The 16,808-nt window shown below is 41.0% G+C and overlaps 2 protein-coding genes across 30 annotated transcripts in view; both read right to left on the bottom strand.

The window, feature by feature from the left end:
* The window catches only part of LOC108003954 (CUGBP Elav-like family member 4), a 540,361-nt gene that overhangs the window by 382,113 nt on the left and 141,440 nt on the right, over nucleotides 1–16,808 (bottom strand). For 2 of the 28 annotated variants that reach the window (XM_062082780.1, XM_062082790.1), the window contains exon 3: nucleotides 2,524–2,672. The exons of 25 other annotated variants lie outside the window; for them this stretch is intronic. The gene's annotated coding sequence lies outside the window, so the exon portion shown is untranslated. Of the gene's footprint in view, nucleotides 1–2,523; nucleotides 2,678–16,808 lie in introns of those variants that run through there. One more of the 28 variants, XM_062082791.1, reaches the window with a different exon arrangement.
* Nucleotides 10,804–13,710, bottom strand: LOC108003955 (major royal jelly protein 1-like). 2 transcript variants are annotated; one of them, XM_062082794.1, is made up of 4 exons: nucleotides 13,336–13,710; nucleotides 12,305–12,912; nucleotides 11,742–12,148; nucleotides 10,804–11,621 (listed from the first exon to the last, which is right to left on the bottom strand). In XM_062082794.1, exons 2-4 carry the CDS (start codon nucleotides 12,653–12,655, stop codon nucleotides 11,138–11,140), a joined length of 1,242 nt encoding a protein of 413 aa, XP_061938778.1. In that variant the 5' UTR covers nucleotides 12,656–12,912; nucleotides 13,336–13,710; the 3' UTR covers nucleotides 10,804–11,137. The 2 variants fall into 2 exon arrangements, with proteins under 2 accessions (XP_061938778.1, XP_016922041.2); XM_017066552.3 differs by lacking the exon at nucleotides 13,336–13,710 and having other exon boundaries at nucleotides 12,305–13,266.

Here is a 16,808-nt window from a genome sequence, read left to right as displayed (position 1 = left end):
AGAATTCAAGCTCTTTGACCACAGATTTCCCCCCCTTGCTGGATCGTAAACAGCGATCGTTTTCCAAACCCATTAAAAGCGTGATAACAACCTATCGCTGCCCACGAAACTTAATTAGCGAGCTCGGTTGAAAAAAAAAAAAAAAGAAATTCTAGTATCAATATTTATTGCGCAAATAGGCAGGAATAAATTGTGCCCGTTTGCACATGCTCATCGATTCATGGATTTCGCTCGATAATTAACGTTATCCCGAACGGTAAGAATATTTCTCATCGTAATTAAAAGATATTCCCGTTGCATCCCGTTGCAACACCAACCGTTCCATTGGAAAAAATTCTTAAAATAAATTTCGATTTGATCCGATGAAATACAAACGATCCGTACCACTGCTAATCAAATACCGGCCATTTTTCAGTAACGCCTTCCTGGTCTAGAAACACGGTATTCCGTAAGGGAGACCTTTACGCGCGCTGCATAAAAATCATTGGGCTTCCATTCTTCAAAAATATTTAAATTCCACAACGAAGCGAAACGTGCCTCTCCTTCGGTTTCTATATCAATTTTCTATACATTCGTACGCGTTCCCACGAATTCCTTTATATAATAAACGGATGGTTTATCGATCGAAGCGAATCCATTCTTAAAACTGTAAAGGAAATATAAACGGAATATTAATTTTTTCATACATAGTACGTACATTTAATTATCTAGAAAAATATATACATATACTTTTTTTTTGTTCGAAGAGGATCACACGACACAATTAAAACCTGTATCGTTTATAATTAATCTCTGCATTATAATTGCAAATTAGTTTCATAATTTTGGTAAAGGAGACTAAAAAAAAAAAACGTTCACAGACCACGAACATGCTTTACCATCGTATAAACACTCCATTGACGTTCTATGTATAGCTTAAAGAACAATCTCCTACCGAAATGTCATCAACGAATGTAATCAACGAATCAGAATAGCCGATTAGTAAACATTTACATAAATGAAATGCTCCTTCTTGATTAACCAGGGATTTTCATCATGCGACATTTGCTCACAAGGGAACATCGATACCCCACAAATTCTACCTTATCATCATTAAACTTGCAGATTTGTAAGAAACCAACATCAAATAAATTTTTATCCTCGCTTAGAGAATTCTTCAGATTAAAAGCATCACTCTAAAAATTCGCTTTTTTTTTACAATTCTTTCTATAATTTATTATAATTTTCAAGCTGAGGTATGCCCTTCTTTCTGAAAAAACTTACTTGTACATTTTATATTATAGCGAAAGATAAAATTAGCCTAACATTTTTACTTCAAATACTTTACAAACCTGCAAGATTTTAAACAAATAAGAATCTTTACAGTGTTAAAAATTCCCCTTGTTAGTTTTTTCCTCCTTTTTTTATCGGTAACAACAACATGCTGTCTGGAATAACAGATTGTCCAAAAAAAAAAAAAGAAATCTTACCGTATATTTGGTACACCGTTAATAACGCTGCCGGATCTTTCCGTTGGCGAATAAGATTGCTCGTGGCAGGAGACAAGCTTGACATTGTAACTTCTAACATCAAGTTTGGGATTCGGGTTGTCGGAGAAAGGGGGTGCAGGTTGTCGGGGTTGCGGGTACAAGGAAGGAGTCGATAGGGTGAGCACCAACACAGAGTGACCACTAAACACCTAACAACCAACAATAGCAGCCAACATCGAACACCGATAAACCAACGAAACTAAACCAACCACAAGTCACATTGTAACGGAACTCAGCGAATATATATATATATATATCATATATAGATATAGAATATAGAATATATACAAAATATGTTGATTGGTGTATTTATACGTACGTGTGCGCGAAGAATGCCACTGCTTCCACGTGTAAAATTTATCTCGCGAATCGTATCCCGATTCGCGGTATCGCAAAACGGATGATCTGGCAATCTTTCTTTCAAATAATCAAAAAATAATCAAAAGAAAAGGAAAAACTAAGTCAGGATGTATGAACCACCGGCCAGGGAGGATATCTTTAAAAAAAAAATAAATAAAATAGTTAAACAACAGTGAAATTGTTCGATTTAATTAAAGCTCGATTTGCATGAAAACTGAAATTCGACGGGGCGGTTTAATCAAGGGGAATGAATATACCGCGAACGAAAATTTGTTTTTATACGAGGCATGTAGTTGTCAGGTAATGGAAGAATAGGTTAATTATAAACCGAGCTACGAAAGCTTCGTATCGAAACGGACCGCGTACAACGTTTTACTTGATAGTTAATTTAATGCTCGTGTCTCGGCTCCCGATCGCAGCGCACTCTCTTCGCCACACGTGCGTCGTACACGCACAGCGAGGGCGTAATAATAATTTTGTTTGTTGGTTCTCGTGACACCGAGTTTCTCGTTAAAAAAAAACACTGAGGAACACTAACTGTGAGGCAACGACAACGTAAAAAAGTGAAACACGTTAAAACTTAATAAGGATGGCATATCTTTCAGAGACACCGAGTAGGGGTATGGTAACGTACCACATCGAGTACATTGAGAACGTGGTTCACGCGGACGACTCTAGTAGTAGTGGTAGTTGTTGTTACATTGTGTGTTGTGGTCGTGGCAAGAAGAAGAAGAGATGGAGGAGGTGTGCGGCGCCCCCGGCCAGCCGGTCGCCCGTCACACCCTGAAACAGAATAATATTGTCACTTCCGTGCTGAATCACGTCATCCCTATCGACTATCTTGTCTCGCCATTATCTAAATTCATTTCAGAATACACGTTTGATTATCTCTTTAACGTTCAATATATATATATATATATATATTTATATGGAGGAGGTATAGGGTAAAGCCTATCGAAATTGATCAAATAATTATTATCTTTCAATTAATTTGGCGATCGACAACTATAAGTGTGTAATGTTTAACGTTTAATTAATTTTGAAAAAAAAATCCACGAACCTTGTAATTTACAAACCTTCCCTTCTTCGACGATTTAAAATAATTTTTTTTTTTTAAACGAAAAGTTTTTCGCATTTTCATGATTGCACGAGTACCATCTAAGACTCGCACCGCTGTTCAATGTTCTTTTTGCGCCCTTACTTTTTGTCAGTACGAAGAATATTTTAGGTACCCAAGCTTTACCCTACTTTCCTCCGGTACAAAATATTATTCGTACTCTCTCTCCCTCTCTCTCCCTCTCTCTCTCTCTCTCTCTCTCTCTCTCTTGGCCCCGTATTTCCAACCCCGACTTTCTCGGTAATTAATCACGGAATAATCAACGATACGCAAATTTCTCGCTTAATGACATTTCTCACCACAAATTCAAGCATACGTTTCATTTACATTTCGGATAAACGTTTTCATAATAGTATAATAAGTCTTCGATACGAAACGTAGCTGTTCAACGAATAACGCTTTATTCCATCTCTGGCACGATCAATCGTATCGTTCTTGAAAATGGCTAAGCGATGAAACGTTACTCGCTTCGAATCCGGTCTCCTCCCTTTCTCCCTCTCTCCCCATCCGATAATCGTCGAGCCATAATTGATAATGGCCGGTGGACGATTGGAAAAAAGAAAAAAATGATAACAAAACGCAACACCAATATTCGAACGTTCGATTTCCGAGTGATTCGTCCGGATCCTTGAAAATACTACGACAAGTCGATTTCACTTGTGCCGGCTGGTTTGTTCGCAGAAAGTATTGGCGCGAAGTCGCGCTGCTCAACGGAAGGACGAGGCCGAAAAAGTGGGGAGGAGGAGGAGGAGGATGAGGAAGAGGAGAGGGTAAAGCTTTATATCGGAGGAAAAGGGGATTTCGGATTTGCCGGACCGTGTCCACCCATTGCATCGTTTACGTCCAATACAAACGAACGGACGAATGAACGGGACTAGAGAGAAAGACGGGCAGAGGATCGGTGGAGAGAGGGGAGGTCGGGCACGAGAGAGGGATGGGGAAGCAAGAGAGCGATGACGATGGAAGGAGGCGGGGTGATAGAGGGAAGAGGGGGGAGAGAGAGAGGCTGCTGAGAAACGGGAGCAGCGACCGGGATTTTAACGTCGAGCACACTCGTTTCGAGTCGATAGGTCCACTTCGGCTGGCTTGGGAACCAGTCGACATGGTCCAGCAACTTCCTCTCCCACCTCAAACCCATCCTGCCTCCCTACCGTTGCTCTTATACCCTTCGGTCCGAGACATCATCTCCGTATCCGGAAACAGGGCACCGTCCTTGCAACTTTTCATCTCTCTCTCTCTTTCTTTCTCTCTCTCTCACTAATAAAAACCGGAACGAATCTAACCGGTTTTTAGAGTCACGTTACGTGCAAATAGGAGAAAGTCGCGTTACGTGCAATGTATCGCAATTAACGTAATTGGATCATTTCCATCGAACCGGCCAAGCGAATTCGTAATTCGAGGAAAAGTGGCGGTGTTTACGAGAGGAGTGGCGATAATGGGAGGTGGGGATTAAGGTGGTTGAGAAAAAAACGCGTGGGACGCGGGAACGTATTATTCCGTTAAATAAGCGACTGGAGGAACGAAGGAAGAAAGAGAAACGAGGCGTGTGACGTAAAAGAGTAACTCGTGGGAATTCTGCCATATGATCTGTCCTACTAAGTGGAAAACGCGAGGTTTGCTTAACCCTAAGAGGCTCCAGTTTACGAGAACCGTATACAATTCCCTAAACTTTCATCAAAACGTAGCCATATGACGAATGGGAGGAAATAAGGTCGAAAGCGTCTATTTATACCTCTCGAAAATATGGCGAGAGAACAAGGATGGTAAAAAGAAAAAAAGAAAGAAAGAAAGAAAAAAAACCCTGCGTGAAATCTCGTCGACGGCGAGTAAATATATTTTACGAGCAGGGGGAAGGAGAAAAAAAAAATAAAAATAACGCGCGTGCATGGGAAATAATTCGTTCGAGCAATCAAATTCGTAGATGGGATAAATTTTTTATCTCGATGTTAACGGCCGGTATTTTAATAAAGATCGAATTACTAACGGATCAACAATTTACCGTGTCCGCCATTGGGAAATGAATATTACTGATGTAAAAAAAATATACATATATATATATATATATAAAATGGAGGATGAATACATTGAAAATGGCGTTACAAGCAATCCGAGCGAATAATTAAATATGCGGCTCGAATACTTTTGGGTGAAACAAATCAGTGGAATTCCAATGGAGAATAAAACGCATTTTAGTATTGGAAAGGTTGGAAAATGGAAATGGATCGTCCCGATGGACGGGAACGCTTTTTATTCCGCCTCGCGAGCCAGACGCGGTGAAATTTTATTTAATGGTTCTCATATGTTGAAAACGCGCGCGCCAGTTCCTTTTTTTGAAACAATGGGGCCCGATGTAATCGAGGAAAATCCTCACTCGCTCGCGCTGGGTTTCCGGTATTATTAAAATCATTATTTCCGCCTCTTGGTATTCGCACGGAAATAAATAGGGTGCGTGCCGCGAGGGGCGAGAGGAGAGGGGAGAGGAGAATCTCGTATTACTTTCGAGAGACGTGGAAAATGGACTCGCGCTTATATACACCGAGCTCGGATCGCGAACGCGTGGAAACGGGAATAGGCGGAAATATTACGTTCAAAGCGAGAGAAGGGACGGACAGGGGAAAGAAGGATAGCGGGAGCGGCGAGGGAAGGGATTGGTAAGAGAAAGACAAACGTTGCGACGTTACGAACTTCGTAACGAAACCATTCACTCGAGAACTTTTCCAACTGTCACTGTTTTTCCCGCTGTAATACTTATTCAACCTTCTATATATCGTTCTTCGAATTTAACGCGACACTGTAAGCGCCGATATAAAGTGTAAAGAAGATGGCCACCTAAAAAATTCCGCGTTCTGGGATGGAGAGACATTTTTTTTTTCTTTTTTCTTTTTTTTTTTTTCTAACGATATCGCGAAAGGGAATGAAATATAAAGGGGAGGGGGTTTATACGCATTCGTACCGCCGAAAATTGTTATCCCTCGCTTTTTAAAGGGGATACTTTTTTTCCTTTTTTTTTTTTTTAACAGATTCTCTTTAAAGGATCGTTCATCGCGTTCATCGCGATATCATGATATACTTTTACTTTTATTTTTTTCACAGATTCATTCGATTCGACAAAATTTACATACGTGTTATTTAGCAACGATCGCCCGTACGAGTGGCACGTTTATTCTAAACGTTGTTTCCGATCCGATTAAAATTTTCGCATTAATATTATACACGTATGGAAAGATGGGATAAATAATTCACGGTATACGATATAACCGAGTTAATTAAACGTGATATCTGCCTGGAACGAATATATTAATATTCATAGATTTAACGAATAATCGTAACCAAAGCGGAGACAAAGATTTCACAGACAAATTCGTCAAATTGAACCGCATAACAATCAATTGGCAATGACTGTCGGCTATTAAACATATTCAATGAAGTAGCGATTGACAAGGGACGTTCAGCCCGTTCCGTGATCGACAGGAATTGTGCGCGACGCGGCGCGGCGTTTCACGCGGGCGCGAGGTTCCGGCAAAATTAATCACTCCGCATCGTTTCCACGATTGATGGCCGCGCCCAAATCAAAAACCAAAGGCGTGAATATTCAGGGATCGACGGCCTGATTTCTATTTCACGGCTGCGTGTTCCACGATCGTCGTTTCCGCGAAATAAATAACACGGAGGGGAGGGGGATACATCATATGCGTCACACTAGCCGCTTTGGCCCCCAGTCGCGAATAGAAGCCGGAGGGGAATCACGCCACCCAAGATCCGCGGGATGGGTCGGGTTGACGCGGTAATACCGGTTATCATCGCGCTGATTGCACCCATACCTACATCCAACTGCAACTATCTTCCGCTGGAACCCGCGCCTGACCCGATATATTCCCATCCGAGCTATTCATTACGTCTATCCACCGCTCCGATCGCTCCTTTCACGGATACATCGATGCACGAAAATTGGCAACCGTGTACGGATACCTTCGTATTCATTCCACTTTCGTTATTACGAATCTTTCCCCCCGATACGATATTCGCGATACGTTCGATCGCGCTCGAACACCGACCAATAGATTTCACGATTTTTATCCCCCTCAAGATAATTCCCCAGCGCGAACGATGGAATAATATCAACTCTTCCCGGAAACCGATATTTTTCCACGAAACTTGCGCACCATCGAGCTCGTGTTCGAACCGAAACACAACCGACCCTGTAATAATAACGCGCTTCCAGGATCGTAGCTCGAAATAAGCTCAGGTAAATCCGATATCTGGGCGAACAAAAGTGAAAACGCTAACGGGCATCGGCAAGTTGTGTAACGATAGCGTATAAATAACCTCTTTGCGCGCGCGCGTGTGTGTGCTCCCGCCAATGTTAATGCGCCAATGGCCGAGAGAGTGCACGTAGCGTTGCCGGGGCGCGAGATATCATCGGTGGCAGGATGGGTGGAGGGCGTGCGGGGCGAATGGAACGGGGCAAATGGATAAAAAAAAGATGGAAAGGAAACAGCGACAAAAAGTTGCGGGTGCACCGTTCGTTATTCGCGCTCGTAAACACGACTCGGCTCTCGGCAAAGGTAACGAACGAGAAAGATGGAGAGAGAGAGAGAGAGAGAGAGAGAGAGAGAGAGAGAGAGAGAGAGAGAGAGAGAAGTCGAAACGGCCACACCTTCCTTCCGAAATCCGCTCTCAAACTTCCCTGTCATTCCTTCCCTCCATGTCCCCCCCTCCTCTTCGAGAGCTTCCACCACGCTTATGTACACCTCCGCGTACACCGCGTACGTGTTTACCCGCTGCGAACGCGCCTTGCCAAGCGGAACTAACGATAACGAACGGTTACGAATGTAAGGGACCAGTTTGCAAAGCAAACGACATTTCAACCGAGCGCCGCTTCACCGGGAAAAGAGAAGAAAAATCCGGATGAAAATCCGGAGGTGGTGGAGGAGGATAGAGGGTGGAACGGATGGATAGGCAAACAACTGGATGCCGTTGGAAACGCGAGAAGAAACGCGTTATCTTCTATCGTTATTTATACATACATATATGTATGTGTATATCTTCGTATTCTTCGTTGTCTCAATATCGTTATCGCGAAATTGGAGGATAATCGAATACACGGTGTAACGCAAGTAACGGTGTAACACTAGTTACCATCTCTTCCTTAAACATGATAAATAAAACTCGCCAAGTTGCAGCCAAGTCGTAAAATCAATTCTCTCGCGAGGTGTCGATTTTCAAGCGGGATCGATCGCTTTTCGAAAGTAAAAACGGAAGGAAAGTTTATCGAGTGAGGAGAGGGTGGAAAGTTGGGTTCGAGAGCAGGATGTAACGCTTGGTTTATGGGGATCTTGCGGTGACCCGGTTCCAAATGCGGCGGTAGGTGGACGTATCGCTTGGATCGTAACTGGCAACAACGGGAGCACCGGTGGCACGATGCTCGCGTTCTCGCAGCCGTTAACGCCGACGTCCAGGCTGGCGGACAGGGCTTGGCGGTCCAGGAGGGCGCATCTGCATCGAACCGGGACAGGATAGTAAATTACACGTTGACTAGAGCTGACAACCGCAATGCGTGCCACACACCGGCGTGCATGGCCCTCTGCACCGAGATGCCGTGTGTTTATGCGGACCGGTAAGTCCGCCGCTGTCATGCCGTCCTGTGAATTATAGATGAGCCGCCTTAATAAAGACACGAGAGATGCCCGAAATTCTCCCTACGTTCCATCGTCCCACCGCCATCCATCGCGTTCCTTCCAATTGAAAACGGATACCACGTTTCTGAGTCGGACGTTCGCCGCCGCGCCGAGGGAACGCGATCGTGTGCGTTCCACTCTCTCTCCTGCTTCGTTCGAAACGCGGCGGAACTCGGCGGAGAATTCGGAGAAAAACAAGTAATTTGGCGTGGCTGGTGGAAAAGCTGTGACTATGAAATACGCGGTTAATCCCGCGATTAAAGTTTAAAATTTCATTCCCGTGGAACGATACGTTTAACACCCCGCGATGTTATACTCTCCTCTTTTTCCTCCCGCCCCCCATGTTTCGCGTGTTACTTCCCATTTAATTGGAAAACATTGTTTCGCAAGAAAGTGGACCCCTTACTTCAGTGAATTCCCTAATTGCTCGCGATGAAATTTTTATGAAACGACATGCGATTCGTTCGCGGGTTAACGCCTTTCTCTCTCTCTCTCTCTCTTCTTCGGCATTACGTGCCTTTTTCGCGCGCTTTCCTCTTTTTCCTTTCGTTCTCTCTTTCCGAGAAATAAATAACGCGGCATGTAACGAGTATCGGGCCGTAAAGAGGATTTCCAGCGGATCCTTTTCTTTCCTGGAAAAACCGCGGTATTTCGAACTCTCGCTCCCCGGTTGCGGTAGTTGCGGTCACGATTGGAACAGTGATTGGAGCGTACGCGTGGAATATCGCAGCGGCGAGCACCGGTAGTTACGTATATTAGGGATGGTAAAACTGATGTAAATTTATCTCGAAATTCCGCGGCGCCCTCGTAAACTTGTTTTAAAACTACCCTCGTAAAACGATTTGACTCCTTTTCTCAACGCCCCGTTCGGCGGCGAGACTTTACCCGCCACCGCCTATCACCTCTTAAGTAATTCCACGTTTTACCCTTAAGGTAACGAGTTCGATCGTGAAAACGTGCTCTTGCCCGGATCGTTCGATGCCGACGTTATATCCCCCCCTCCCCCTCCTCTCGCTATTTTTATAATACTTAGATACGAGGATGGAGTCGTTGAACCGAGGCGGTGGTGGTGCTATAGATATTCCCTTTACTTTATGAAAACGCGTAAAAAAAAAAGAGGAAGAAAAAGATTGCATCGGTGTATCGCGTCTTTTACGGAGGATATCAGGCCCCTTTACACCCTTGTTTATTAACGAAATTAAAGTGGAGATAAAAAAACAGGGGGTTTTCACGAGCCTTCAACCCCGGGATAGGTTATCGACGAAGGGCCGAAGGAGGTGGAGATTTTCCAGCATACGTGTCGCGGAGGTTGGAAGAGGGGGTGGGAAGGATCGAGGGGGAGGACGAGAATTTAAGGGCAGCCGTATATTATCGCGACGAAGGGGTTGTCTGAGGTTAACTGCCAGAGCTTCGCAAGGGGTGCGGGATTCGGTGTGGCGGTGTTGAGGGGTGGGTTGGAGAGGCGAGGCTGTGCCATGAATATGCCGCCATTAGTCACACGCCGAACTGCGGCGTAGAAAGAGAAGTAGGTGACACGAATTTCCCGGCATTGCGCGCCCTATTGGTATCCCAAGGGTGCCGCGGCAGTAACGCGAACAATTCCTCGTGAATGCGCATTTATCTCGACCAATCTCGCCCACCCTCGTCCCTTTTCGAGGTTCGAGCCCGCGATATACCCAAAAGGCTGATAAAACTTGCCGAATTCGGTCGACGGAGGAAAAGGCAACGAACGTATCGATTTCCTCTCTCTCTCTCTCTCTTTCTCTCTCCTCCGGAAAAAACTTGCATGGCGGTGGTCGTATCAGTCACCCCGCCACCCTCGTCTCTTCACCCAGCCTCCGCCGTTGCCCACTATCGAAACATTCGCCCTCCTAGTGACGCTTCTGTCACGGACAGACCTCGTTACATCTCGAAAGGCCGCGATGAAACTGTTCTAGCTAAATTGTTCCCTACACACTAACTGTCACTAGCAGGAAGTAGCTTGTATTCTCGTTGCTTACACTCCTCCATTGTTGCCAAATGGTCCTTCCCGTTCAGATAATTTTCCATTTTTTCCTCAAGGAAAATAATCGTAAACTCGCTAGTCGAAAATACGTGTCAGTGTTGATTTAACGCGTTGTAAAATTTTACGATTTTATATATTTCGTATGTACAAAGAACAAACGAAGAATTCCTTACAATAATTCATGAACAACAGTTCGTAGAAAATATACAGCGTATAAATAATATTTTCATCGTATACGAGAGAAATAAATTATCTTAATCTCTATCTCGAAATTAAACGACTATGGGAACTTTACAACTTGTGCAAAACGGAAGAAAATTTTACGAATTATATTATAAAGGAGCATCTTTTTTTCTTTTTAGCGCAAGTACGATTCGTAATATGTAAGGGGAGATATAGGGAAAAGATGCTGACGTAAATTTGATTAGGATAATGCAATTTATCCGATTCATATTCGGTGCCAGAAGTTGGTATCCGGAAATCCATGCTTTGCGCCAGAAGGTTCGCAATTCGTCCCTCTGATGATATCGTCGACCTTCCCTCTGATTATACGGAAGTTGGTCTCGGTAGGTTTCAGGGTCATATTTATCGTCTTTTGTAACCTGTTCGTGTTGAACCACAATTCTTCCTCGCCCTGATTATTCGTTATTACTTTGATGCCACTCACGTATTGCAGCGTTTTCTCATCTTGCGCGATTACCACCACGTTCTCCGGTATAAATGGTTTCTCTATGTTCCAACAGGCGACCGCCGTTAATTGGACTAATTGGAAAAATATTACGCCTCTTCGCGACGTTGCTTGAACGCCCGCCTGGCTTGCCCTCTTATAATTCGATTCCAACACTATTGGCTCCTTGTATTTACTTTGCTTCAAAGAGTACGTATCCGTGAACTTTTGTCGATAACTGGCCAACGAATTGAAATAAAGATACCTGGAAATTACGTGCAACCAACGTGTCGTGTGCCGATTTTTTTTTTAAAAATACTTACAAATATTCAAATTAATTTAGTTAACAAAGATTAGGGAAAGAGGGATTTATTTCGATCGATACCTTTCGTTGAAATATCCATACGGTGACAATGACATTCCAAGAGTACCGTCGGTTAAATCAAACGATTCACCGGCAATCGTGATGTTCGTGGCATCGTCGTCCGGGCCAAAAGCATTGCCACGCGTGTTGTTTACTCGCCACGAGTAATCGTGATACAAGTCATAAATCAGCAGGCCATTTTGATCCACATCCGCCACGTATAGATAAGTATCGAGACACGTTTTTCCGACGTCGACGATTGGCGTAACCAATGCCGCCTTCCCGAACAACACTTGATCATCCGGAACCACGTATTTATGGAGCAAATGATCGGTGGCAAGATCGAAGATCAATATTTTCGTGGAACAAACGGCATTCCCTTGGACACGACCAGTATCCACAACCCATAAACGGTTGCATTCGTCTATCTGGACAGCAGATTTTCAAATACTTAAACAATCGCGTATAAAAATCGCTCGAAAAGAAAATGAACTCGAAGATATATATAAATATACATTAATATAATACTTTTGTCAAGAGAATTCATAAAACGTAGCTACAACAACATTATCACCGATATTTACCGCCAGCCTATACACAGATATTATGCCATCACAATTGTAGGACGTGTGCCAGGTCCAATCGGGATACGGGACCAGCAATGGACCACCGATACCAGAAACTTTCGTCACCAACGACAGGCTAATCGGAACACCTTCCAACCATTGAGGGCTGGTTACGAACACACGACCATATTTATCGATATCCACATCCTGAGTGAAGGCGTTACCCAACGTTTGGTTTTTTCCCGTCAAATGGACAGTTGGCCACAACCAGTCCAAATATTTCCATTGAAAAGCTACCTCCAGCCCTCCCGCCTTCGTGCAATGCAAGAATCCAAGGGTCAGGATAACGAAACTCGAGAAACGCACCATCACGTATCGCGCAAACAATCGTTCGCGTCACGAGGCCGTGGCATATGGACGAATGCACGATCGTTCGTTGGAAAACGTTAGGATACTTTCGATCGAGCTCGCGGCTCCAAGTATACTACGTGCAGAAATATTCTTGACAGTGGCATTACTAGCATCGAGACCGGTTTACTTTCCCTGTTTATACGGCTTCGAAGTGTAGTTCACCTTGAACTGCGTACGTTTGGGGGAGATCGTAAATCGGATTAGATTTACGATCTCTGCAAAATTGTTTCGACGACAAGTGCAAGTATGTTAGAATAGATGGAGAATATTTAATTAGATCTTTTCCTTAATTAATAATTTTGTAATGTTTATTGCATTTTATTAGGATAAATATATATGTTTTCTTGCCAATGCAAGTGTGTTATAGGATATAAATGTGTATATAAGAACTGCAAGGATGCATGAAATAGGATATTTCTCTGTAGATGTATTATTAAATATCGAATAAATGACGAATAAATCTTTCTTTTCCTAGTAACGGGTCAATAGTTCGACTGATATTATTTTTCGATGAGTAATCTGTTCGTTTGTATTACGAAATATTGTAATCAATGGAAAATACATAATTTCATCATCTTTCTATTTTTTTTTTTGGCAAAAGAAATTCATAATAAAAATAATAAAAACAAAATACTTACACTTGACACGATAATTTAGAATTCTTTCAAGTCGTCGTGATTAATTTTTTTTATAAAATTATATAAAACACTCTCTCTAAAATATTCCGCATATCCGATTCCTCGTTATGAAAATGACATAATTTAAAGAAAATAATCCGCCGTGCTTACAGAGCCGAAGAAGTTGAATTAATTCAACAGATCAGAAGTAATCAAGGATCTCCGTTTAAATCCTCCTTTTGGAAATGTCAGAGATCGATGAGCCGATTCTCATTTCCGATTTAATTGTTGAAGATGAAATAGGGATCGCGATATGTGTTGCTTTCCCGTGGTTTTTCCACCCAACACAAACACGAGAGTTATCAGAAACTTGTCGATAGCGTACGCGTCGGGACGTCAATAACGAATGCTCACCGAATGTGGTCATGAACACATTAGCCGCTGCGTGATCCGAAACTGGATCAGCTAGTTGGGTAAACGGTACACGTTTACCCAAGAGGTAGAATAGAACTTGAACTATTTTCATGTAGAATCGGGGATCAGAGAAACGTTATTAAAAAAAAGAAAAAAAAAAGTTTACATTCCAATCCAACATCTTCGTTGTTCGAGGAATCGATTACCAGGCAAATTGTAGAAATTATCGAAAGCTTTTTTCTCTCTCTTTTTATCTCTTTCGTTTAACCTCGTTCCGGATTGCAATTTCTTAATCACCGTAACCCTCGACTCGTTACCAATATCAAATGTAAATGTATCTGTAAATGTATTATCAATATATTTCGAATCGAGAAGATTAAAAATATACTCGTTCGTACTCGATAGAGGGGAAATAATACGATAAATTCAACAGAGGAGAGGGGATCTATTTTTGGCATCTACTCGATTTTCTCAGGATTGGATTAAAATTCGTCGATTTTTACTACCTTCGAGATCGAGAAAATGGTCTCAAAAATTAATTTAGAAATCTGTTTTAAAAGATAGGAGAGAAGTTATTAAATAATTAAAGAATTTTTAGAATTTTCTAGAAAGCTGAAAGCATCGTAGAAATTATGAAATCAGAATACGAATAATAAGAACAAAAATAATTCAAAGCTCAGACCGAGAAGCACGAGGTATTAAATCATAAAATAGTTAAACCATCGTTGAATTAATTCATCTGGAATATATTTTGCTAATATATTTCCACATCGTATATCTAAATTTCATTGCATCAATCAGTGTCGCCGGTTGATTACTTAATTTTACGTTTTCATACTGTTATTTTCGTTAAATTGCGCTGTGCCAATGTATTTTTATATTACGAGTATGTATATATATATATATATATATATATATATATATATAAATTGTTGAAAATCGATCCGAAACATTACGTTTCACTCGTGAAAAAGTTTTAACATAGATATCCATGAAATATTACATAAATAAAAAAAAATAAAAAAATGAAAAAAAAATAAGAACGTAAGATTGAACGATCTTACATCTCGTGGATAATGAAAACCTTGGCACGTCATAACTGTTTTCCAACAGTTACGTACATAAGTAAGAATCACGCAATACGCTCATAATCTCGACGCTTTTCACGGCAGACAACATCTAATTTTTTTCCACCAACCCTTCTCGATTTCGACTATGAATCGTTTTACACCCTTTGCCGCATCTGGCCAGCCATAACTGTGTTTGCTAAGGAGAAGTGGAAATCATAAATCACCCGGCTAGTCACGATTAAGCAGAACCAGAAGACAAATGGGTGGTTAATTTCAATTCTAATGCAAAGTGTACAACGAGTATCAATTATATTTGTATGTATAAGAAGATATTCGTGTTTTCATTATTAACAACGTATTATCTTATCGATATTTTATATTCGAATCTTTCGTCCATTCGTCACGATTTATCAATTTCTCCATTTTTTAAATACACCGAATAAATTACACAACGTATCACTTAATCACTTGAATATTTCATTTATTTTTAAAAGGCGTAATATGATGTAATTTTTATTTATTTATTTTTTTTTTGCTTGGAAGTTATTTAATTATTAGGAAGATTATATTGAATAAAATTTAGAAAAAAAACAAATGTAAAAAAACACGACAAATAATTATGTTACATTACCTTTAAAACTATTCAACTTTTGTCCGACACGTGTTTTAATATATCCGAAAAACAAGCGAAATATTTTAGGTGATAAAATTACGCGAAGCATACGATATATTCGGAGAATTTCATAAGAATAGCGATAATATAGCTCTCTATTCACTCCCATTGATTTAAATTCCCAATAAAAATTCTTCGCCGTTACGCCACACACGAACTCCGATAAAAATTCTTTCTTGAACGAGGTGTAAAAAAAAAGTAATTGACTTTTGAAATAAATATAAATACAAGTTTAAAATAATATACTAATGAAATATTATTAAATTTTTATATTTTAATTTTCCATAATATATCTAATTTAAATTAACGTTTCATAAATTGGTTGCAACATTCTACCATAAAGTATCTACTATTATTTAAAAATAACTATTATAAATATCTTTTTCATAATAAATAAGTTTCGTAGTATTTTATTTAAAATGAGAACTTAAAAATTGTTTTTTGCTTCTCTCACTGCTTCTTAAAGAAAATCCTCTAAATAAAAGAACTTTTAACGTTTTACTTGCAAATCAAAATTTTAGTAAATTTTTTGAACGTAAAGATATCAAGATAAATTTCGCAAAATTCTTATACAACGTTCCCCTTTAAGTAAAAACTATTTATTTTCCCAAGTAAAAATAAAACTTTTCACAGTGAAGCGAATAAATTCTAAATTTTATGAATATTTAAGCATTTTTTTCAATCTTTTATCCACGTTATATATTTAGAATTTCTATCTTTTATACAGTTGAAACTTCAATAACGTCGAATCCTTATCCCTTCGAAGACATATGCCATTCACACTTTCCCTATTTATTAATCGTCGAAAAAAAAGAAGTAAAAGAAGAAGGAGAAGAAAAAAGATAAAAGCAATTTACAACGATACCGTTTGTTATTCTTCGACATTTCGAACTTCCGAACTGCCATTCTATCAGAAGCTCGCGTGGTACGATTTTATATCGACAACGGAAGGGAGAAAGTCCCGCAAAATGTGTCTCTCTCTCCGGTTGAAACAGTTCTTCTTCTTCTTCTTCTTCTTCTTAAACTGAGTTTGGTAAACCCTCGTACAAGTTGAAGTTCTGACCGTGCGGGTGGCGTCGAAGGGGCGTAAGGGCGGAGGCGTCGTAAAAGTTGGACGAAGTCAATTTTGCAGTTGAAGTTGGTAATGCGATTTGTGCCGGAATAAATAGTTCGAGTGGGGGAGCACACAGGGCACCCCTTTCCTTTCGCTACACCTCGTTTCTCTCCGGTGTCTGACCCGTGGACCAATCCACTCGAGTTTGGTGTCATGGGCACGTCTGTTGGACCTACTGAACGTGACAGTCTTACCAAAACAAGTTTTACGTAGTAGCTACGAG

Source organism: Apis cerana, linkage group LG12 (assembly GCF_029169275.1).
Source record: "Apis cerana isolate GH-2021 linkage group LG12, AcerK_1.0, whole genome shotgun sequence".
Classification (NCBI taxonomy): domain Eukaryota; kingdom Metazoa; phylum Arthropoda; class Insecta; order Hymenoptera; family Apidae; genus Apis; species Apis cerana.
This window is presented reverse-complemented; position numbering and strand designations above follow the sequence as displayed.

What these genes read in the sequence shown, in the direction of transcription:
- LOC108003955 (XM_062082794.1), bottom strand. Translation starts at nt 12,655, where the DNA reads ATGGTGCGTTTCTCGAGTTTCGTTATCCTGACCCTTGGATTCTTGCAT. An exon ending in TATCTGTGTATAGGCTGGCG is followed by an intron (nt 12,149 to 12,304) that starts GTAAATATCGGT and finishes TCTGCTGTCCAG; the next exon opens with ATAGACGAATGCAACCGTTT. An exon ending in TATGGATATTTCAACGAAAG is followed by an intron (nt 11,622 to 11,741) that starts GTATCGATCGAA and finishes CGTAATTTCCAG; the next exon opens with GTATCTTTATTTCAATTCGT.